The 25,466-nt window shown below is 42.3% G+C and overlaps 1 protein-coding gene across 1 annotated transcript in view; it reads right to left on the bottom strand.

Moving 5' to 3' along the window:
- Window positions 1–6,074: 6,074 nt before the first annotated feature.
- Window positions 6,075–25,466, bottom strand: part of CYP7A1 (cytochrome P450 family 7 subfamily A member 1) — a 21,254-nt gene continuing 1,862 nt past the window's right edge. The window contains exons 2-6 of the mRNA XM_072328344.1: window positions 11,607–11,847; window positions 10,262–10,872; window positions 8,493–8,623; window positions 7,667–7,842; window positions 6,075–7,041 (exon numbers count right to left, since the gene is read on the bottom strand). Coding sequence (XP_072184445.1) covers window positions 6,742–7,041; window positions 7,667–7,842; window positions 8,493–8,623; window positions 10,262–10,761 — 1,107 coding nt within the window. The 5' untranslated portion in view covers window positions 10,762–10,872; window positions 11,607–11,847 and the 3' untranslated portion in view covers window positions 6,075–6,741. The remainder of the gene's footprint in view (window positions 7,042–7,666; window positions 7,843–8,492; window positions 8,624–10,261; window positions 10,873–11,606; window positions 11,848–25,466) is intronic.

The raw sequence follows: 25,466 nt of genomic DNA, 5'->3' as shown, positions 1-25,466 counted from the left end.
AAAATCTCTGTTTAAAGCTGTGGTCACTGAAGACATTTGACATGCTGAAGAAAGTCTGACTGAACCTAAAGGTGTTCTGTTACCAGACACTCACAGTTCTGCCTTTGCTTGAGCTCAGTTTTGATCTAGAGTAGCACTGTGCACACAGCTTTGCCCTTGACCCTTCAGGACCCAAGACGAGGAGCTCAAGGCAGAGCTCAGAGACTGAGTCCCCATGCAGTGTAATGGCAGCCTCTTCCATTTAAAATTTGGCAGCTATGGTTTTAGAGTAACCCTGTCAGGCAGTTCCAGGCTGACCCTGAACCTTGAGAAAGTTGCTGATGTGCTGCAGCTTTTGAGGGCCGGGCCCCAACCATTCACAGTCAGTGCTACTGGGAAAAGAACTGTCTGGAAAACCAGGCCCAGAGAGTGGAAGTGAATGGAGCTCTGTACTCAGCACTGGTGAGGCTGCACCTCGAGTACTGTGTTCAGTTTTCAGTCTCTCACCACAAGAAAAATACTGAGGCCCTGGAGCGTGTCCAGAGGTCAATGAATCTGTAAGGAGTCTGGAACACAAGTCTTATGAAGAGCAGCTGAGGGAGCTGGAATTGTTCAGTCTGGAAAGGAAAAGGCTCAGGGCAGACCTTATTGCTCTCTACAACTCCCTGAAAGGAGGTTGTGGCGAGGTGGGTGTCTGCCTCTTTTCTCATGTGACTAGTGAGAGAACTAGAGGGAACAGCCTCAGGTTGTGACAGCGGAGGTTCAGGTTGGATATTGGGAAAAATCTCTTCTCAGAAATAGTGGTCAGGCATTGGAACAGGCTGCCCAGGGAGGTGGTGGAGTCACTGTCCCTGGAGGTGTCCAAGAAACGTGTAGATGTGGCCCTGAAGGTTATGGTTTAGTGAGCAATATTGGTGGTAGGTGGGTGGCTGGACTGGATGATCTTAGATTTCCAGCCTTTATGACTCTTTGATTCTAAGGCCCCTCCACTCTGCATCCTCCAGTCCCAAGCCTGACACCGCTGCCTCCAACAGGGGCTGCTGCTGCCTCGTACCCACACTACTGGAAAGGAGCTGGCTCAGCCTGCCTGGTGCTACTGCCTGACCAGGTGGTGTTAAATGACTCTTAGCATCTAGCAAAAGGTCACCTGGTGGAGTTACTCCTCAGATGAATCCCAGCTGGTGAACAGCAGCTGTGGCCAGCATGGTTTCAGACATGTAAATTGTCTTTTCCTGCTAAGGTGTCTTGTTACATTAGTAAGGTCATTGTGTTGCTTCCAAGAACTGCAGCATGAGGTAATGTTTTCTTTTAGCCTGAAAGCTGTAAAACATTTTTACTGCCTTGATTCTGTCTCTTTTGCTTAGGTCACAAGCCACCTGCTCTCACTCAGCTGCTCATGGCTTGCTCCCTATCCCTCGATTGCTGCAGAGAGGCACTCACACAGCCCCAAAGAGAACTAATCCAAAAAACCTTGTGCCTGAAACTACATGGCATATCTGATCCATCATGCACGTTTGCTTCTCTTAGGAGGTGCCCTCACTTTAACCCACCCTTTATAGTGTAATCATGCAGTTAGAGTCTTCCCTTGGGGTGTGGGTTCGGTTCCCTGCTCTACATCAGAAGCAGAACTGAATGGTTTTTCAGCTATGGGAGGAATCTTATTATAGGAGTACAGCTTGGAGTCATGCAAGTTGTCCTGCTCAGTCTGTTCAGTTTTTTCAGAGAAAAGCTAACAGATTCACTGACAGATTCACTGAGAAAAGTGAATGCCTGTGCCATCCTAATGGTTGGGATTCTCACCTGGGAGGTGGGGTCTTTGCCTCCTTTCTGCTTCTATCTCTTTATGCATTTTACCCAGCAGTTACGTAACATGAAATACACGTGTAACCTCACATAACACGGCATAGGCTGCCTCCTTCATACCAGCCTGGATCAGCTCGGCATTTTCCTAATTGCTTGCATGGTGTTTCACCTTACATTATTTATTTATTTATTCATTCCTCCTGTCTTGAGAGAAGTACCGTTATTGGAGAGGCAGCGAAGAGAATCACCCTGATATAACCTCATGGCGTCCGTGACCCTGGTAAGGCAGGTGAGCATTGATTGCTGAAGTATTTGATTACTTTAGCTGAAGCATAGCCGCCACAGACTTTGGACCATTTTCTTCCCTCACTTGCATCTGTGTGACCCTGGTAACAGAGGTTTAACTGGGGTTAGAAAAGTAGCAGTCATGGCAGCAAACAAAAATACATATAAACTAATACTTTAAAAAAAAAAAAAAAAAAAAAAAAGAAGAAGAATGAGAGAGAGAGAAGAAGAAAATAGATGTAAGAAAACTGTTTGAACTTTTTATCTGTGTTTTGTTGGGTTTTTTTTGCCATAAAGTAGGAAGAGCACTCTGGAGGTTATGCTGGATCTTTTCAGCTGCCTAACACTAGATCAGCACTAGCAAGTGGCATTGCTCTGCAGAGTCCTCTGTAGATACGCTGTTATAATCCTTATGCCACAGGAGTTCAGAACTAGGCAAAAGGATCTGCTCAACTGTACTGCTTTAAGTTTCTTTTGGCGTGAGTATCAATTCACAGCCTGTGGGTTCAGACATCCACTGAGAATTCCTACCCCAGCAGGAAAAAAGTGATAGGAAGCTGAATGGTGAGGCCTGTGCTCCCATGGGGATTTTGGCAGGAGCACCTGAGCCACCCATGTGGGACCTGTGGCAGTGGTTCTGGCTTCTACCAGCTTATGGTGACCCTGCAGCTAAGGCACTGTGATGGAGGGGGCTGGATATGGACTCTCATGCTTGCCTGTGGGCTGTGACTTGTTAGCTTGGGAATGGCCACACTGCCTCTCCTAGGAAACCCGAGTTAGCTCAGTGTGAGAGGTGTGCAAAAGCTGGCTGTTGTCAAGTATTCAGATCTGCATCACTGTTATTAGAAAACTGTTGTGTAGCATGAACTAGTGCCAAGGTTTGTATTTTGGAAGAAGACTTCCCACATTCCTCATTGAATGAGCCTTCCGCTGGATCAGGTAACTCAGAGCAATAGAAGGTTGTGAGTAAGATATATTATAAATCCTGTGTGGAAAGGTCTGAGTGCAGGACGGACCATAAGCCTAATGTTGGAGCTATGTCTATGAATGCTCTTGCTCTCAGTAGGTTTAAACCAAGAGCATAATGTAAATGAAAGGATATGTTAGGAAAAAAATAGTTTATAGAAAAATGAACTGTCTGGTTAAAATAAATTTGGCTAGAACTTGATGTCAGGGTGACTTTATGACATAACCAGACCCAAAGCAGTTTGTAGGTATTGCCAGTCCAACCCTATGCACACGGAATGGTCGTAGACCTTATTCACATGACTCAGAACCTGGTACTGCTGCTACTACTGGAACGTGGTACTACTTTTCTCAAGTACAACAATGAGATCGAGCCATTTGGAGGACTCCGTCTCACCATTCACTTTCTCTGACATTAATTATTTCCAGTTCCCGACTTTAGGTAGACTCAGACTGGCTTTTGGCCCAAATGACTGTGTAGTCTAGGGAGGGCTAAGGAGCTAGTCTTAAGCTGGATCTTTTTATCTAGCTTTTGTGTTCACTGAATAATTCTCATGAACACAGTTCTAAGATTATAGTAATTTGGACACAAAATGTCTTGGGAGCTCTCCTGGCCATTTCTTAGTCATTTTTGCCCTAGGAGGAGTAGAATCATAGCAACCTAGTCACAGAACTCAACAATTTTTTATTTATTTGCTCTTGACCTTCTTGGTACAAAATTGGCTGAAGGCTATAGAGAAATCCAAAACTTATTTGTTAGCAGTTATCTTCTATGTGCTGAGCATTAAAGACTGATCTAATTCTCCCTGGGGAAAACAGCAGAAAAAGCAAACCTCAAACTGAAAGTGAAGTTTCTCTCTACATGTCTGCTGCAATGAGGACTGTGGATGGCTGCCTCTAACTGAACGTTTAGGTAAAATGCTGAAGTCTTTATAAAGGGATTGACGAACCAGAGCCACAGCACCTATTTCCTTTCCAACACCCTCTGAAGGTCTGTTCGAGTTTCCAGAAGGAGTAAACAAAGGAATATAACAAGGGGAAGACTTAGTGGTTTAGGAAAGAGTGTTTTTCAGGGCACTAGGAAAAAAACAGGTGTCTGACTTAATACATACACAGTTGGGAGAGTAGGTAAGGTTGGGCAAGTGAGATCAGGCCAGACAAGCGAAGACCTGAGAACATATTTCCAGTGGATTGGGACTGTCACACAGCAGAGGAAGGAGGAAGAAATGTCAAATAGGCAGTTCAGACCTGGAGATCTTCTTTTCTGTATTGCCTGTGCTGTCTCTGTGAGCGTCAACTCAAGATAAAGTCATTGACCTCCCCACAATGCTCCAGACTCAATTTTAATCCACTGGGATAATCCTGTGGTGGTTTTGATGCTAATTCACTATGAGTGGTATTCCTTAGGTAGCTGAAAGTCAAATCAGCTTTGGGAGCTACTGAATGCTTCGATTTCTCATAGACCAAGGGAGCTGAAAGCAAATATTAAAGCAGACTGCAGCTGTCAGTTTGAAGGAGGCAAGTGGATATGAAAGAAGGTTTAACTTTCAGGGAAACTGGAATTAATTTAGCAATTAATTTAGGAATTTATGAATCAATTTATCTTTCATTCTCTACCACTGTAATTCTATTTTGAATACTTTTTCATCAAGGAAGAGCATTTGCTTAAAATGTTGCATAACGTTGCTCCCCTCAAAAACTGCTGTTTTAAGCATTATTTGTTTAAGAAAGGAGCAGATACTCTAATGGTATTAATATGTGCCAGGACATATGTGATGTGTGCCGACTTTCACGTATTCTCTGAGTCAGTACTAAGAATGAAAGTGCTATAATTGATAGAAATCATGCAAAAACATAACTGGTGGAAGTGCAAATACTGGATATTTCCCTGGATACTTCCTTACCAAGAGAACAGAACTAATAACTCGGAGCCACTTTCATTATACTTAATAGTTGTAATATTACAGATACTATAAATGTTAATAATCACACATGCTGAATCTACTTCTTTACCTTTGCATATTTAACGTGGTGGATAGTGAGAAGAGAAACATACATAATTTAAGGCAGTTCTAGGACAGAGTCCAAAATTCCATGTTTAGGAAGCTCTGTCAGCCAGATCAGATGCCTTGCCAGAATGTAAAACTTGAAAATATCAAATAGCTGTGTATTTCATTTTCTGTGATGAGGCTGACATTCAAGTCAAGCACAAAAGGTGAATCCTTTGATACATACAAATGACAGGAAAACAACTGAAATTTAAGTCCATTTATTCTTTCCATTGGCAGTTGATAAGAAATCTCCTGCTTTCGACCTGTAGATGGTTCACTGAAAACTGGATTTTATGACACCTATCCAACATTTGCAAAAGAATTTGCAGATAGAACAAGGGGGAATGGATTTAAACTAAGACAGGGGAGGTTTGGGTTAGATATTAGGAGGGAGTTTTTCACTCAGAGGGTGGTGATGCACTGGAATGGGATGGGGCATCCACAACAAGGAGGCTGTGGATGCCCCATCCCTGGAGGCATTCAAGGCCAGGCTGGATGTGGCTCTGGGCAGCCTGGTCTGGTGGTTGGTAACCCCGCACATAGCAGGGGGGTTGAAACTGGGTGATCATTGTGGTCCCTTTCAACCCAGGCCATTCTATGATTCTATGAAAAGGATGGGATGTTACAGAGAACCAAATGGTATCATCCCTATGATGGTTGTTCTTACAGGCATGCCTCCACTGAAAATGAAATACATGGGCCATTACAGCCCATGTATAGTTCCTTTAAAGGAACTTGACTAGGAACATCTATAGAGTGTGACTTAGGATGGCCTATGGAAATTCAGAATGTAGAGATGGGTGCACAATCCAACCACAAGCTTTTGTTGCTGTTTCTTTATCTCCATATTGAAAACAAAGATGGTGAAGAGGGCAAGACACATGAGGAGAAGCTGGTTAGTATAAAAGGTGGCTCAGTTGGCATGAGATGAGCATTGCAGATCTTTGAGAATTAAGATATTAAAACAACCAACAATCTAGAGAGGCACTTGGTACATACAATATCATTTATTTTAGTACATTTACAACTTTCTGAAAAGAAATATATTACAGTGAATATAATACAGGTATTGTAATTTCACTAGAACGTGAAAAATTTTGTAGATTTTATTCAACTCTTTTTCTAGTTCTTCATAAAAACATAAAGGTATTTCACCAGGAAACCTTTCCCTTCCACTGCCTTTAAACAATAAAATTTTATCTTCACCCCTGAGGAGAACTTTCTATCCCCAACATTTCAGTTATAAAAAAAGAATAAGTTTTAACTTCTTGTTGAATTTATACCATTTTGAACAACCTGGTAACCTTCTGATTATATTAGAAAAATGGGACACTGAAAAAGTATTTGCTGGCCAAACCTTCCCCCACCCCCAAAACTTACTATATAACACAGTTCAAAACCGCTAGTTGCATTTTAGAATGGTTGGTAAAAGGGGTAACTTTTATATCGACATAATGCATTAAACCCACTGTCTGCTGCTACCATGTGGCATGCATCATATATTTTCTATTAAGCTGATGAAGTAGCTTCTTTCTATGGATTTTTCCGCTGATATTTGTAACATTTCATTTGCAAATATATATATTATATATACAAAGTATAGGTTACATAGTGTATTTATACTGTACATAGCTTATAGATTTAATAATATCTGTATTCATAGGCATTTTAGTCTGTACCTGAAGTCAATGTCATTGGATGGTTGCAAAATACCCAGTCCTGCACGGGATTGATCTAAAGAAGGACACTGCACGTTACTGTCAACGAGATCTATCTCAAAATATGAAAATATTAAAACCAAAAATTGTTTAATTTCATGGACAGCAAATAACCTGCCAGGGCATTTTGCTATTCCTGCCCCAAATGGCATGTAATAATACTTTAACTTGCGCCCGTTGCGGTAGAAGTCAGTCTTCTCTTCTTTGTTCTCACTGAGATAGCGATCATATTTGAATGTCTGTAATAAAACCCACAAGAGAGTTACTTGATACCTGAATACCTCCAAGGGCTGGGGAATGCTATTAAGACACAGAATGCAGGCTGGGAGGGAACTGCCTCTGGGAGTATTGTACAAGGCAGTTTTTCTGCTTTTTGGAACGTGTGGCCTCTGAGAAGTTCTGGCCTGTGGGACCATATCATCTCAGGACCCTTGCTAGAATTGAGCTAGGGAATCTTTCTGATAATTTTTCTTTTCTGACCCCTTAAAATAAGCATTACAACTTGCATCACAGTTCACGCATCGAAACATTGATCATTTCACATCTTTGGGACAATACTACCCTTGTCCTCCCTCGAGCTCCCTACAATGATGACCTTTCCTTACTGAGGAAAGCAAAAAGTAGAAGGTTGTCTTGGGTTTCTGCCCAGTTGTTGGTTATAGCAAATCATGTTATTCAGATAGAAAGTGATTGCACTGGCTTTACTTTTTCTCTTGCCCACCTTTGAGTATCCATGCGTTAAGAACAGACTGTCTGGAGTGTAACAGTGATTCAACTGTGGGGCACTCCTGATAAATGATCTGTTGAACAGCATGTTAGTTTCTGCTAGAGCTCAGAATGTAATGTGCTATGATAAATACTTACCAAGGGATCAGCATAGATTTCTGGATCAAAATGCAACAGTTGAGGATAAAGAGCTACAATATCATCCTTGCGAATGTTGTAAAAACTGTTCTCTAAATGCAAAGTGAAATCCTCCTTAGCAACTCGGAAAGTCATGGATGCACTCGATAGCCTCATTGCCTCCTTGATGATGCTGTCTATAGGAAGAGGAAAAGAAATGGTTACCATAGAAACAGTACGTATATATCCATGGGGGAGCTTATGTATTTTGAACTATTCAAATCCACCAGCAGACCTATAGTGAGAAGTAATTTAACAAAACATTACAAATGCTTAAGAAAGTATCTTCCTCATTTTTTATTTGGCATTATTATCCTTTCTGCAGATTAGACTGAGAACATAATCTTCTTTCCCATAGAAAAATATTTATAGCTGATGCAACGTAACATTTGAAAGTGAAACACACTTTCACATTGAGGTAAAGGCAAAAGTGAAAAAATAACCTTCCATAATGAGATATAAAATTTGACAGCACCCTCTTTATTTGATCTTAAGTAAACAAAGTACTGTTCTGAATTACCCAAGGGTGTCCAACGCTGTGTGGTTGTGTAGCAGTATTTGGACATCCCTTTGCCCATGAAATGTGCTATTCATGTGAATTAATATTCCCAGGACCAGTTCTGATTCTGGTAAGAATGATAGTGTTAGCCATTGATAAGGAACAAATAGATGTTCTGTTTTTTTGTTGGTTAATAGTAATCCCATAGCGAGTATTCATTTGGGAACTAATAGAAGATATTGAAAATTGTGGGGTGATTTCTGGTACTGCCAAATAAAAGAGTTATACCTAGCACTGGCATGTTATCCAGCTGTTTTCGGTTCAATGAAATATAGTTGCCATCTAAGCTGATCTTCTCTCCAGCACTTTCCAAAATACTTTGCACTTCTTTGGTAGCAGCTTTCATTGCTTCTGGATTCCTAAAATCAAAAAGAGGAAGCAGTGTAACGTTATCTTAAGGATGGTATAAAAATGCGTTTTGCCATTCATTTCTGTCCTGACTAAAATTTAGTTTGTTAGCTGCAGAAATTTCTAACACGGCAGTGTTGCAGCAAAATCTACTTATGCCATCGCACTGTTTGATGTCTTGGCAAAGGGGCAATAGCTGCAAAAAAGGAAAAGAACACAATTTGATTCTGTCTCCAATGACAATGGGACAGAACTGACGTGCATAACATTGGTAATAGACAGTGATGTCACTGAAAAGCAATGCCAAGAGTAAGAAATCAGAAACAATCAGTCATAGATTAGGAAGGAGCCCTACAGCAGCTACAAGATTTAGGAAGGGAATCATAAGTCAGTTTTATAGCATCACTTTCCTAGATGATGTCCTATTCCGTAGCGATATATTGTGTCTAACTGGAAAGAAAATTCTTAACACTAAAAGTCCACATAGTATCCTCTACTGTCTAGATTTTCTTACAGGCATAGAATATCTATAAACTATTTATCTATAAACTATGGTGAAATATGTATGGTTGATAATACAGAATGCGACAGTATCATTGTTATGAATGCATAATTCTGGCATTAAAAGACTTCAAGGCCAGGAGATTTAAGCCAGTGCATTCATGGAATGAAAGGTACAAAAAACCTTCAATTATTAACGTCAGTGGGTAGACATGAAAGTACAAGACAGAAATTTAGATGAATACTCAAGAGTTAGTCATGTAGGGCTAGATTATGCAAGTTTAGATTCGCTCCAAAATGGACATGTAATTGTTTTATCTGAACTGTGTACTCCTCTCACGAGTCACAAGCTCAGCAGATGCCATTTACACTGCAGCTATCCAAACTTAGGAAAATACTACATTGGAAAGTCCAATGTGGAGGTTTAGGAAATGAGATGTAAGAATCCTGAACCACTTGGGGTTTGAATGCCCATCCTTCTCTCAAGGAATCCAGACATATCTCAGGTGAATCTCAAATCTCTGTCCTAAAACGTCATGCATTATTTGAACAATATTTTGGGGGTTACTCTTTATGCTGCCACAGTGGCTTTATCCTCAAATACAAAAGTACTGCTGCAGCAAGGGTGAAGAAGGCAGCAGGGAGGTTCCATTTCAGTATTGCTGCGTATCTACTGTAACCTCAGTGGGATCTATCAACATATAAACTATTTTCTATTTAATATCTGTGAAAACAACAACAAAGTTAGAGCTTGTTTTGCCTGCTCTAGAGAGATGATCTAAAAAGATGTGATTATACCGGGAGAGCCTTCAGTACAATCAGTATCCTGACTGCAACCAGCACTTTTAAGGTCATATCATATAGGGTTACTCCAAAACTTAATTTACAAAGCATATTACATCCTACTTCTTACTGCTAGGATTCAAAGTAGTATTTCTTGAAAAGCATCTATGGAATTGCCACCAGTGGTACCACTGCTGCTTGGTCTGAGGACCAAGAAAGGGGGTTTTCTCCAGAAGTCCAGAACAGCTTGTCACTTATGTTAACATTGGCTGTAGCAGCGGAATTTGTCCATAGCAGTGAACTGGTTTCTGAAAGACAATAAACATTATTCTTCTCATTTGGAAATGAGAAACGTTGGGACTTACTTAAGAAGGTAGAACAAGCTCCAAAAAGTAGCAGGAATGGTGTTAGCTTGCGAGGCCCAGAGCACTGCCACGTGGGTCTTTGCTTTTTCCATGTCATCAAAGGTTGACAGAGTGTCATTCAGGAACATGCGGAGCATGACAAGCTCGGAGAGGTTGTCCCTTTTCAGTAGGTTCTTGTGGAGCAGAGCCTCTCCCAGCTTCTCACGGGCACTGTGGGCACTCTTGAATAGATGGATAGGCAGCCCTGCCACAAGGGCTGGGAAGATCCTATCGAATTCCTTGAAGTTTTCCAGGGCATTTAGGATACGAGCTCTCTCTGTTTCCCGCTTTGATAGATTTTTGTCATGGTTTGGATTAAACTCTTTACCAAAAAGTGTTAAAAAGCCAGATTCAAACATCACCTGGCAACAGAACGTGTAAAGTCCTTCTGTAACCCAGGTGTTAGGCTGAAGTTTAGATGCTCTTGACTGCAGCATGACGTATTGTAGATTTTCCATCATTGCTTCGATGAGGGCATCTAGGGCATTACCTTGAAGGGTTCTAATGAAGGTATGATGAAAATTTTCAGTGGTGTTTCCTTCTGCTGGGTCAATGCTACCATGCCCAAAAGCCTGTTACAAAATGAATTATGTGCACGATAAACAAGACCTGATATCAACTTGATGACAAAGCCTAATAGAAATTAAAGCCAAAGTATACACACTTAACTGAAGAACATGTGAAAGTATCATGAGGACTGCAGAAATTAGAGCCAAAACACATCATAGCTAACCATAGGGAAGCATCATAAGGACTACGAATACTAGAACCAGTATTTTCTAAGCAAACCAAAGCAGCTAGGTAGGCAAATGAAAATAAAAGTGAACAGATGCTCCCAGATAAATGGATGTGTTTACGTAAAGCATCATTCGGCTCCCACTGACATCAAAAGGAGCCTGCTTGCTTACTTCAGTAAAAGTCTGATAGACCTTCCATTGTGTTGCATCACATTTTGAGGCAATAGGACCCCTAATCTCCCATAGTTGTAAGAATCTCCTGAAGAAAGCTTAAGCTTCAGCAAACTGTATATAATTTGGCAGAAGGTTCTAATTGTGTTTCTACTACAGCAATTTGGGATACTGCCTTGCTAAATGTATTTCTTGGATAATCCAAATCACTGTAAATTTTCTTTCCATTAACGAAAAAGAAAGAAAGAAAAAAAACCCAAACCCTCAAGATTTCAAGCCAATAAAAGTGCAGAAATGTAAAACTTATATTTCAAAGTCATAGTAATGCTACAGGGATTAGCTAAGCACTGTCTGTCCTGCCAGCATGTTAGATATTAAAAGCATTTTTAAAGTGGTACCTTGGCAGAAGTAGCAAAATGGAACTTTTTCCAGTCCAAGTGTTTTCCCTGGCGTATCAGTGAATGGTATGAAAAAGGGTCAGTGAGGAAATGAATATATTTCCCTGCTACTTGGCAAGTGAAAATGTGGCCATGCTTCTTCTGTTTTTCCCTGAGGAATTCGAGGGGGTTGGCACCAAACTGCAAGGCACAGCCCAGGTATGGAAGGAACCCATTTTCAAGTGGTGGCTCTCCTTGGCGCCTACAAAACACACACAAAAAACAACTTTGAGTTTAGAAGTATGTATCAAAATCACTTCTTCAAAACTACCAAGTAAGCAAAATGGTGATGGGAGAGTTTTAATACTTCATTTCTGCTGCTGTTGGCAAGTGATTTCTTCCCCTTCTGAAGAGTAAGCCAATTGTGAAGTGTATGTTAGTCAAAAAATGATAACAGTCTGCATCACAATAAGCATGACAGAACACAGTTTCACCATCTCTCTTTTCCCTAGATTGAGTTTGTTTGTTTGTTTGTTTTCACATGTTGAAATGCAGCATTGTTGCCTCTAGCTAACATGCACGGGTCCATAATGGTCTCATAAATGCTTTCCACTAATACTGTCTGAAACATAATGATATCCACAAATCAATCTGAACACCAAGGGGGAATTGGCTTTTGAGTGTAGAAAGGTTGTTATTATTGGTGTATCTCACTTGGACCCAATCCCACTGTTTTCAGTGGGAAATTTGCCATGATCTTCACTAGGCATAAGATTTAGTCTTTCAGGCAAATCGTCATTAAGCCCATGCCTTATGTTAAGCATATGCTTAAAATGAAGCACGTGCTTAAATGATATTTTCTTTATTCTGACAGTCAGAAAATGACTTTCCTGCAGAAAGTCACCGTGGCTGCTAAAATAACTTTATCCCCCAGTATGTTCTTGATGGTTATCATTCTATGAGGTTAAATATCTTTACTTCTTTTGTCGAACTTTTAATAGTAAAACCAGAAAATGGTTGCTAAAAAATACAAAATTATAACAGAATCATAGAATCCTTGGTTGAAAGGGACCTTTAAAGGTCATCTGGTCCAACTCCCCTCCAGTGAGCAGAGAAACCTACAGCTACATCAGGATGCTCAGAACCCCCTTCCAGCCTGGCCTTGAAAGTCTCCAAGTACAGAGCACCCACCACATCTTTGGGCAACCTGTGCCACTGCCTCAGCACCCCCACTGTGAAAGACTTTTTCTTTATATCCAACCTAAGTCTCCCCTCTTTAAGTTTGAAGCCATTTCCCCTTCTATCACCACAGACCGTGCTAAAAAGCCTGTCATAAGCAAATAACTTGCTCTGTGTAACCACCTAGGATAGACTGATAATAGGAAATGTTTCTAAATAGGTATTAAGCTATGTAGATAGAAGCAGGTATTTGCTATGATTAGAATACACTAAGCCCAGTGCTTTAGCAAAACAGAACACACATATTAATATCTTAATTAGCTCATTTGTGCATAGATTTGTATCAACACCTATCTCAAAAAACGAACTCACTATTAAAAGTCTGTGCAGCTGGATTCTATTGTAACATAAGTCTCTCAAAAGAGAGTATTTCCCATGTTATCCTGCATTTATCCACCCACATTTATCCATCTGATGATCTTCAGGTTACACTCATTTCAGTCACACGCACAGTATGCTTCAAAGAAGCAAAGAACAGGTATATACTAAGATGCATTTACAAATGGATTCCTTACCTCCTCCTTCTCCTCCCAAAAAGAAACAATAAAGTACAACAGACTATTATCACTGTTCCCCAGATCCATGGTGCTATGAACATTTCTGGTAGTGCTCCCAAACTTCCAAGTGGAAAACCTGCTCAGTAATGCTATGGCAGAAGAGGTGACTGAGAATGATACGGAATGACCGGTCACATTTTTTATACGGTAGATGCACCGCTGCATATAATGGCACTCAGTCAACCTAGCAAGCTATTGATTAACCATTTCTGGACGAAGGCTGCTTTGTCTCTGCTCTGACATCTTTCTGCAGAGCTCTTCACTGGACTGATGTGGACAGTTGCAGACACGGCCTTGAGCTGATATCAGGTATCAGAAGTGGTTCCAAAGTAATCAAACAGCTGTAATAGTTGATAATTTGAAGGCCTCTCAGGTGCGTTTTCATCTGTCCTGCAGATTTACCAATTACAGTCTATAGTTCAAGTTTAGCAATAAATTAAATGGCTGCTGACAGATGTTCAGTGGAGTCAGGCTGGGTAAATGGTGGCTGCAGTTCATGGTGTCCCTTGGCTGCCAGCCTGCCTATTCTCTCCTTTCTCCTTTGTGTGCATTTACCTGGCTGTGGTGCGCTGCTGTGAGAGGGAGTGGGAGAGATTTGGCTGTGGGTAAAAGGCTTATTCCTCTAACTGTGTTTCTCTACTAGAAAGGATGAAATACGTTTGATGTAATGCAGAGCAAGGGAAACGAAAACACGTTTAGAGCATTACACTGTTGAGCCTGGAGAACAGGAGGTTCATCACTATCTGTAAATACCTGAAGGGGAGCTGCAGAGAGGGTGGATCCAGGCTCATTTCAGTGGTGCCCAGTGCCAGGAGAAGAGGCAGTAGGCACAAGCTGGAACACAGGAGTTCCCTCTGAACGGCAGGCAGCATTTCTGTGATGTGCAGGTGATGGAGCACCAGCATGGAGCACCTCTGCCCAGAAGCTGTGGAGCCTCTTGCTTGGAGATATTCAGCAGATGCCTGGATATGGCCTGTGCACTCTGCTTGGGGGAGGGTTGGGCCAGATAAACCCTGAGGTGCCTTCAAACCTCTGTAATTCTGTGATTCCGTGATAGCTTGTCCATACATTGCTAAGACCTTTCTAATTCTCCATTTGTTGTGGTTTAACTCCGGTGGGCAGCTAATTACCACACAGCCATTTGTTCTCTCTGCCCAAGTGGGACGGGGGAGAGAATTAGAAAGCGAGAACTCCTGGGTTGAGATAAAGAGCCGTAGTTCCTTCAGAGGTTTTTCTGCTGTGTCATGGACTTATCTGCAGCCACAGACAATTTAAAGCATACCTGATCTGTTGTGGTCTTATTAATGGGCTACATTTCTAGAGGTATATCTGCTGCAGTATGAGTTTATCCACAGCCACAGTTGCTTTGAGGTGTACCTGGCACAGTCTTTTCCACTAGCCACTGTCTTTCTGGACACCTACTGTGCTGTGGTCTTATCCACAGTCACAGACACTTTGTGGTATTCTGGTATGGCCTTCTCCCCAGATGTTTTATGGGCTTTGCAAGGTGTGTACCTGCTGCAGCATGAATTTCTCCATGGCCACAGACAATTTGAAGTGTGCTTGCTTCAAAGTGGACTTACCCATGGCCACAGATGCTTTGGGGTATACATGCTCCCATGTGGGCTCATCTACAGGTCACAGTCCATCTGAGCTGAGCTCAGTCTGGAGTCCCAGTCTGTCCAGTGCAGCAGCACAGGGACAGCAGTGATGACCCAGCCATCTGCCAGCCCAGGCTTGTGGCCTTGGCTGCTATCAAAATGTTCCCAGGCACAGCAAAGCAAGATGATAAGGAGTAGAGGACAAGGCAGAAGCCAAATAAGCCACTATCAAGCACTGATCTATAACATACAATAAGGCAAGCAAGCTGCATGACAAGTACAGGAGCTTGCCAATTAGCAGCTAACCTGCTATAGTATATAAACTTGATTTAACACACTCCACAAACCAATCAAATCTGTTGCTGTCTCAAACCCTTCATGCCCCACATTGGGTACCAAAAAGGTTTAACCCTGGCAGGCAGCTCAGCACCACCCAGCTGCTCATTTATTCTCTCCAGATGGGGATGGGAGGGAGAACTGGAAAGCTCCTTGTGGGCACCATCTAAGCAGCCTCTTTTGTTCTGATATTTGCTTTTATCTGTTATCATGGTTCCACTACTCAAATAAAAAGAAACTGCCCAGAAACTTCATCTACTCGTGTTGTATGCTGCTCTGAATGCTATCTGCAGACTTCTTACTCCCCAGTTCCGTAGCTTTCTGTTTTAAAACTCAAAGTCCTTTCAAATTCATAACTCCTGGGCTTGAAGCCTTTCCCTCACTCACTTCTATCATTATGAGCCGAAAAGACTGTAAACTGAAATGTACCCTCTGTGTCTGCACAGTGTGTCTGCCAGTCTCCAGCACCATGGCAAGAGAACCTTCTCAAGTGACAGGATGGGACATTCCATTCAAGAGTTGGCTAAATTCTACCTGCAGTATGACTTAATTTATTAGAGGGGGAAGTGCAGTCAAAAGGCTTAGGGCAAAGAGATCTGGGAGAAGATCACGAAAAACAGATTTGCATGGGAAGAAAGCCATGCATTGCATTGCTACTAGTGGAGCAGGACAAGCAGCAGAATGTGTTTCAGCAGGAATACGAGGTATATGCGTACAAAATACAATAAACCATGAATGATGAATCACACTAGCTATGATCAGTTCTTGGCCATTCATTCTTCATTATTACCATTAAGTAGGACATCCCCAAGAACAGACTGTGACATATACAGTGGGAGTATGTTCCTCACCTGAAGCCACTTCCAGTAGGACTGACTAGAAGAACACTATGAGAGACACATCTTATTAACTCAACAGAAAAATGACCTGGATAGCAAAGGGAAGGAAAAGAGTCAAGAAGAATTGGGTGGGAAAGAGGACCGGGTACAGTGGGGGACGTACTACAAAGCAAAGAGAGACTGGAGCAAAAAGTCTGCTAGCTCTGGGCTGGAGATAATCCAGGCATGAAGTAACTGCTGGGGACATTCCCGCTGCCCAAAGGTCAGCGCTAGGAGCACTCCTGGACATGCTTCTATTTGGTAGAGAATGTCTGGCTTCTCCCTGCTGTTCTCCCTCAAGTCTAAGCCGTGGGGAGTAGGAGAGCACTTTTGGTGCTCTAGAAGGGTAAAAGGATAACCCATTAAAAGAAATCTCCTCTTGTGCTTTGTTTAAACTCCTCAAGAAAATTAAGGGAAAACTAATGGAAGCTATGCTGCTTTTTAATAGAAATGAACAAATACCACGATGAGAATTGTTGGATGACCACTGGAAAGAAAAAGGCACAGCTATGTTATTTCTATCGTGATGCTATTTTTAACCGCTTAAGATGAAACTTCTTGTCCCTTACGGTGAATGCTCCAGCTTTGGCTTGCCCCTAGCACCTGGCACTGAGCCATCGAGGAGGCAGCTCAGCAGCATAGAGCAATGTCTCACTGGTCACGTGGGGTCTAATAATGTCATTTCGTCATTCTAAGCAGGTACGGTCACTTTATAACATCTGCATAAACAGGACCCGAGGAAATGGCTGCAAGTTGCGCCAGAGGAGGTTTAGATTAGATGTAAGAAAAAGCTTTTTCTCTCAGAGAATGGTCAGGCACTGGAATGGCTGCCCAGGGAGGTGGTGGAGTCTCCATCCCTGGCAGTGTTCAAGAGACATCTGGATGAGGAGCTACGAGATATGTGTTAGTGGCTTGTGGTAGCAATGGTAATGGGAGGACAGTTGGACCAGATGATCTTGTAGGTCCTTTCCAGCCTCATGATTCTATGATAGAGCATCAGATACCCGTGGCTCCTCACACCATCGCACTGCCTTTTCCCTACGTGATCTGGGTAGCTGTACTGCAGTGTGATGAGAGCATCAGTTACAGATATTACCCTGCTGCCACAACAGGAGTAATTTCTCTAAAACTGCGTAACAGTATTAGAAGAGCAACCATGTTTAAGCAGAGAACAGGACTTGCTTTGTGGCCTATTTTAAATAATTGCATTTTTTTTCTTTTTCTTCCCTGGAAAAATTAAATGCCTGCCCTCTTTTCCATTTAAGAAACCTTTAGGTTGCAGCACTGTTGATAAATAACTATTATAGCCCTCTTGGTCCAGTGTCACCAACACAAATAAAGCAGCGCTTATGCCTGTTTTGGTTGTCCATCTTTTACAAAGAGGGGAAAAACTGAACAGTGCATTTGATGGTAGTTAAAGGAAAATGGAAAACATTTTAACAACTGCATAATGTACGCAGTGGCTACCAAGAGCACCCTTGTCTGTCACCTCTGTCCCAGGCTGTGAAGTATTTTTGGGCATGGACTCCATGGATCCAGTGCTGCTCCCATGAAGCAAACAGGCTCAGCTTCACATTTGGAGAGGAACTGCTTTGATTCCTGAAGCTTAAGAGAGCCTCTTGGCTTGCTTTCTGCATAGAAACAACTCACTATCCACCCAACCAGCTTCAACTCTCTCCTTGCAGCTCTATGGTTTTAATTAGTCGTGACCCACACACAGTACTTAAATAGACAATAATTGATAGGCCAAGTTAAGGTTAATCATTCTTTTTTTTTCCAGGGTTGCTGATGGCTTCATAACTCTGGGGCGCTGAAGCACAGAAGGGTGTGACTGAGTTACAGAAGGGTGCTGAGTGCAGTTGCCTGTAAACAGCAATGCTGCTCACAGTGAACTAAAGCCTCTTTATTCAGTGGAAGTCAATAAGAGGTACACGCCGTTACAAAAACAATTGACTTTTTTTCCCCCCTTGATTGTGTTGTGAGATCTGGGTTAATAGTTTTCACCAGCAGATGGAAAATAAAGCAACGCTGCAGCACAGTAGAGGTTGGCAGAGCAGTGCGGGCTGACACAGAGCGGCATGGAGCTGCCGTCACAGCTAGGAAATGCTTCTGAAACATAGAACAAGCATTTCAGAAAGCTGCAGCAATAAGAAAGGAAACCATAAACAAGAGGTTTAGAAGTCCCTGAGCACAGCTGCTCGTAGCGCTAGAAAACGACTAATAAATAATTAAATATCACCACCTACTGGTAAACCTCTTCGACTGGCACTTGTGTGCTGTGTCCTAGAGCAGGCACTGAACTTTGCTAGGAAGCGTTTCCTCTTTCTGTAAATCAAAACTGGCATTCATTCTACATGCCTATGTATTTGTCTTTTGCATTTAAGTGTGATTGTAGGTTGTTTGAGAGCTATTATGGGGGGAAGAGAGTTTTAGGCTGGCTCATGGTAAATAAAGCACAAGTAAATCCAACATTCTAAAAGAACTGAAATTTTAAGCTGGAAAAGGGTAGATTACAGTAGATATTAGGAAGAAATTCTTTACTGTGCGGGTGGTGAGACATTGGACCAGGTTGCCCTGTATGGTTGTGGATGCCTGGAAGCACTCAAGGCCAGGCTGGATGGGGCTGTGAGCAACCTGGTCTAGAGGGAGGTGTTCCTGCCTACAGCAGGGGGTTGGAACTACATGATCTTAAAGGTCCCTTCCAACACAAACCCTTTTATGATGCCATGAAAATAATATTAAATATGCCGTAGGAAATAATGCCAAGCAGTTTAGGATTTTAATCATCTAAATAATCTACAGCAATTTCATCATACTAGAATATAACCCTACAGTTCTATTTATTTTAATCATTATGGTTGCTCAAAGGGCAGATTTTGCCTACGCTGCAATCTGCCTTCTGCAAAATCTGTGAGTCATCTCACTCCAGAGAAGTGCTCTGCTCAGATTTCCTTTACTCCTCTCCCCTGCTGTGGATTGTCTGAAAGAGGTACAACTCTTTTGCAATAGGATACCTCTGTAATACCTTTGAACCTGTCATTTCTTTCATTATGAAGAACTATGCACGTACAATGTCTTGTCTTTGCATTACAATAGATTATAAAGTTGGACAGGTGTGGAAACCAAGCAATTTGCAGCCTCTTTAAGGACAGGCACCCCAAACATTTCAATAGCAATATGGATGGCTGTTTTCTTTACTGAACAAGTTAATGTGTACATCTCAGAGCGTCCTCATATATCTAATAATGATAAGAATGATTGCTTCCACCACATCGCTTCATTTTCTCACTGGAATTTTCTTTGGCAATGTGGGTTTGAAATCTTGTAACCCTTCCCTCAAAAGACGGATCTTGCTATACCACTATTTTTCCTTTGGTATCAACCATCTCAAACCAGATCTCATTAACAAATATCATCCTTTCTTTCATTTCAATGGATTTTAATAATATGCCGCATGCTGACTTGACAGTTCTCCTTCAAATAGTAGAACTACTACAGGAAGTACTCAGTTTATTTGTATCATTTGTTATCGAAACACTAAACAGGGAGAAATCAAAGCTCAGACGCCATTACAAAAAAAAAAAAAAAATGATATTAATGCAAAATATATAGAGATATTTGGAGAAAGGTGACAAGCTAGTAGAAAAAGACTACAGGGCAACCGTAGAGCATGACAAGCTATTCTGGACTGGCCCAGCAGATGGAGCAGGGAATGTAACAGCACTTTTGTCCTGCTTTTCTTCAATTTTATTCTCTTATTTTTTTCTTCCCCTTTTATTTTGTTTTTTTTTTTTTTTTTTTAACCAACAAATGAAAAATGAAGAAGTGCACAGCCTTCCTGTCTCCCACATATCATCGTGGCTCACTACTTGCTCTCCTTCAACTTGTTGTGTGTATTCACCTTCCTGAGTTATCCAGCTCTGAAGTGTAGCTCTTCATGTTCCTTACTCCATCAAATTCACAACTTGCTTTTGTGTCCCCATTTAGAAGTCATGGAGACTGGGATGATGAAAGATCCTTAGCCATCCAACAACATGTCAGCAAAAGCAAGTAGAGTGAAATAACAGGACTGGATCCCTAGAGTCAACCGGTGCTGAAGAGCTGATGTCTATCTATCTTTACATATACAGACCTTTTCCACCTTCACATTGCTCATTGGCTAAATGGACTGGATGCTCATCAGCAGAACAGACTAGATGTTGTCCTGTATTGCCAAGGTTAACATTCATATCAAATAGGAAAACAAACAAACAAACAAAAAAAAAACAACACAAAAAATGATGCCCTTTGTGAAGTCCAATTCTGCCTCTCCAGAGGCAAATTCTCTTTGCACTCCTGATCCAAACAAAAATGCTGAAATAGTTATGCACAGGTTTACACCTACACGCACACGTAAGACCCTCCCCCTTTCTACTTACATACGCAACTAAGGTACTATAAAATTGTCAAACAAAAGATAAAAAGCCTTTAATTCTACTTGGTCTTTAGCCTGGCCAAGCAAATCAGTGCAAAGTCTCCAAAGAAGAAGATAGGCTCATCCACCAACAGGAAAATGCCCAAACCATTCACCAACAGATATGCTGACTGTAGGTTTAGCAGACACCTTAAATGGAGACTGAAGGACAGTAAGAGAGAAGGATAGTTTTGCTGTCCCCCCCATCCCCTCAAAGGCAGATATCTCAATGAAATATATTTGTATCTAGCTTTAATAGGCTGGAAGGCAGCTGCAGTGCTCAGGCAATGCAGTAGGAGAAGGCAGAGACTGACTGGCCAGTTTTGTAAAGCAGTGGGCAGGCATATGAGAAAATAGTATAAATAGTTATTGATGTCTGTGAGAAGTTACTTTGTGAGAAGGATGGCATCTTCAGAACGATTACAGCAATTTTCATCTTCTCTGTACAAGTGCTGGCATCCCTCTGGGTATGTGTCTGGTCCTACGTCTCAGGCTTGTGCCACTTTGGCAAACCACACATGAAGTTGCCGAGAGGCTGGCTGCATGCTTGTTTGGCTCCTGAAGCAATCAGTCTGTGCAGTGGTATCCTCCGCTGGAAAGGAAAGGAATTAAAGGGTCTCCCGCCTTACTGGCAGGATTCACTTTAAGAGCTGGGAGCCAATATAGGACCTATGGTCAAAGTGAGGACCCTTCCTATGGACTGTAGCTGTTGATCTGAAGGGAGACGGGCCAGGAAGGAATTTATAGTTGGAAGTCATCTATGAGTTGCCCTTGATGGTGGCTCTCACAGCTATTCTGGAATCGGTGAAGTCTTCCATCAGTTTAAGGATTGGGGAAACTGAATGTGAGGTTCTCTGTGACTGATCCACATTTTTCTCATCCAAGCAAAAACGCAGGTGTCCTTCTCACAGCAGAATTGCTTGATTATTATATTTTCCCCACCTCTACGTGCTACTCTCTGTTTTACAGTATTTGTTGGAGGACACGATAGAGCAATTCAACGGTGAGTTTATTTGTATATGGAGAAATCTGCCAGCCGTAGCTGGAATCTTTTTCTGTGATATATTTCTCATAGTGATTATATTTGTATCTATATACAAGTTTTTATTTTTATTTTTATTTTGCTTGTCTAAAAGAAGCTTTGGCAGTGAACAATGTCTTCATTGTGTAAAAGAAAGGAAGACGTTGCTGTAACAGACATGATACGAAAGCACCTTGAAAGTGTGAGGCTGCTCAACCATCCAGACGAGATTAGAAAGAGAAGAATATGGAACAACATAAACAAGTTGTCTAAACCACAGCCCACTAGCTTTACATGTGAATCAGCCTTCTGGCCTGAGAAAATTTAATTGCAACTGCATGCAGATGGCTAATTTGGAAAACTATCCATTTTTGCTAAAATTTAATATGTAATTTGATTTTCCTCTACCAGAATTGCCGTAATACTGTATTTTACTCAGCTCTGCCTCGATGTTTCTATATATACATTTAACTTATATAAGCTAAAAACAAAGATCTATTATGGCTTTACTTTGCAAATGGGAAGACTTAAACCGTAACAGAAAAAGAAATAGACAAAAGGAGCATGGTAATGCAGGAAGAAAAAAGTGATAGATGATGGATGACAGATAGATGTTACAGAGAACAGGAGGTTAAGAGAAAACATAAGGTAAAAGAGAGGAACAGTGAAACAGCTGGAAAGTTTACAAGTGGGAACCAATTATTGCCTCTCCCAACAAATTAATAAACATGAGTGCTCCAGAAGGCACGTGGCTCTTACAAGACTCGAATCTTGTAAGTTAAGCAGGTTCCGTGCAGTCAGACATACGGTGGCGGACTTCCAAAACAACCTGTGCTGCAGAAAGCATGTGACTTGCTGAGTCAGTGTGCAGATAGCTCCCCAGAAAAGCCAGGGCGCTGTGCTGCCGGTGCAGCATTCCCTCAGATGAGACACATGCAGTGAGCATTCGGCCACTAAGGGCAATTCCTGCTCCCCGGGGCTGTCTCCTACAAAACTCTCAGGTTAGCTGAGGGGGAGCAATGATATCCAGCTGTGACAGGTGAACCTTGCTGAAGGAGATTGAGTCACTGTTGGTGCTGGCTCTCCTTTGACTCCTGTACCCACAGTCACTGTTCCCACAACAAAGAAGAGTAGCTGACTTCATCTCAACTACTCCAACTTGAAGGCTGGTGTCTGATCAGATTTACGCTCAGCTGTTTTAAGACAAAATGCCAGACTCCCATCCATGCAGCTGTGCTCCTGCTTCTTTATGCCACCAGCACTCCTGCTCTGCGTTAGCAGGCTCAGAGCATTCTCCATGGCAAGGTGTACCTTGCTGCCGCAGTGGCACTTCTCGGGTGGCAGTACTCAAACCTATCTAAATTCTGGCCATGCTTTCATTTTTGGCTGGCTCCAGTGTTTCTCTGTGACCCAGTAAAGGCAGAGCACTGAGGTACGGCCCGCCAGGCTATGCGGTCTGCATACTTTGAGGGCAGACGGACGTGTCTGCAGTCCTCCAGTCTGGTGTCATGCTTCATCAAGAACACAGAATTTCACCGGAGTTGCCTAACTCAGAGACCAGGGCCCCTGCCTGAGCTAGACAGTCTCTGATGTGAATGTACAACATGCTCAGTTAAAGACACTGAGAAAAAAGGAATAAAAGCATTGAATTCCTGAACAAACAGTGCTAACAGTTAAACTGAAATATATGCCTTATTTCTGCTATGCCTGGCCTCTGCTCCTTCCACCAAACTCCTGTCCGTGGCCTGAGTGCAGGGAAAGTGCAGACCCTCCCACCTGAGGCCAGCATCCGATGCTTCCCAGGGCATCTTCCCGCCTCCTCCTGGGCTCAGGGTCACCCAGTAAGGAGACTGCAGCCCACATGACCACTGCTTTGCCTGCTGTAGGGGCAGGGAGGTGTCTAACACGCAGGGAGGAAGGATCATGGCCAGAGAGGGGTGTCTCCAGGCTCCTGCAGTGGGGTGAGTGTTGCTCCTTGCTCTCACATAGGTGATAAACAAGTCCTCCTGCCAGGCTCTTCACAAGCAGCCATTGTGTTTTCCTCAGTCTGCAGCTGCCCCGCAGGAAGCCCTGAAGGCCATTTGGAGGAGTGTCGGGCACACGCAGCCCAAAGTGAGGGCAGGAAGGTATCCATTTAATAAACAATCCTCAGTACATGAAATAAAAGTTTGTAGAACTGGAAGCTTGTTATAATGCACAATGTGAGCACACTAGAGTGAAGTGCCTTGACTCTCTGCCCATACCTTGGAGTTAGGACGGAAAACAAATCGGTAATTGTTTGCACAGCAGTCAGACACTGGAGGGTTACTTAGAAAAGACTGTGACAACATTAGCATTTCCATCTCTACAGCCGTCTGAATAGCAGGCAGGAAATCAGGCATGAAACTGCAAACTGAGCAGTGGAAAATCATGCATTCCCTGAGCACCACCCAGCTGTGAGATGGCGGGCGACAACGGGATGAGGTGTCATGCCATCCACTGAAGGTAGCTTGGGAGTCAGAAACAAAGCGGCGTCGGCAGTTCTAATTCCTGCAGCTTATCTAATGTTAAGCACTTGAACTTGGTGAAGTTGCCATGGTGTAATTTCACCTACAAAGAACATAAATTTATGGTGACAGCCTTCTTTAATTCTTCTTTAGGAAGCCTAGAGGTGAGTTGGTACAGCCCAGCCTGACGCAGCAGTTACGTACGTTGGTTTGGGGCTGGTTTGTTCAAGAAGTACAAAGAACACGTCAGGCTACTCCTTGCTCATTGCACACAGCTTGGAACAGGGCCAGTTAATACTCTCACGACTATCCCAGGAACAGAACCACTCCAGAGCAATTATTCCTCTTCCAGTAATGACGAGGTGCTGCCTGCACAACTTGCACATGCTTTTAGTGATCGTCTGTCATGTTTCACTGTTGAATGGGTGGAGAATTTCCTAGCAAACAAAAGCACAGTTTGTTCCCAGCTTCAAAGGAAAAATATGAATTTTGAGGTAACCACTCGGCATTATTTTATTAAGAGTTTTGCAGCTGCAGAGGCTGATACCAATCCATTAGTCTTTAAAAGTTGGCACATGACCAGGAAAAAGGAAAAAAAAACAAACAAACAGAAAAGAAATAGTATATTGAGAACGGAACGTTAGCATGCTATTGTCCTTGGGTGTTCTAAGTTCAACAAACATCCGATAACTTCCCCTATTTTTTCCACTATGCTCAAACAATAGATACAGTCTCGGAACCCTTCTCGAAAGTAGCTCAGGAACTGATCAAGAGCAGTTTGGGCCTTTTACCTCCGACTCCTTCAGGCTCCCCAGTCTCATCTCGGTGGCAATCTTGGAAAGGGAGATCTTCTAAAACCTGTTCTTAAGCATAGCCACATCCTCCACATCCTCATACTAGTCTTCAAATTGTTAGTGAAGTTGGCGCTTGGAAATGAAGGTGATGAGATTAATCTTTATTAGTGGAGCTACTGCTTGTAACCTGGATTTTTGATGGTGCACAAAAAGCAAGCTGAACAAACAGCAGACTATACAGAGCTGAATGTCCTGGCTAGGGCATCACCATAGTCTGACAAATGCTATCACCTTGATAGCAGGACATCTCAAAGTATCATGACAAGGGATGAAGTAATGCAGAGAACAGCAAGTAACAAGCTCCCTCTCTGGAAGGAAGAATAGCATCTCTGCAAAGAGAAGGACATTTGATGCCAAAACAAAAGAAAAAGTTGCCTTTCAATTGTCAGACCAGTGACCAGCAGAACTGCACCAGTAGGAGAGCAATCTATGGCATGCCTGCTATCCCTGTGCTAG

The sequence above is a fragment of the Excalfactoria chinensis genome, chromosome 2 (genome assembly GCF_039878825.1).
Source record: "Excalfactoria chinensis isolate bCotChi1 chromosome 2, bCotChi1.hap2, whole genome shotgun sequence".
NCBI lineage: Eukaryota > Metazoa > Chordata > Aves > Galliformes > Phasianidae > Excalfactoria > Excalfactoria chinensis.
The sequence above is the reverse complement of the archived record's forward strand: the minus strand, read 5'-3'. Positions and strand labels throughout refer to the sequence as shown.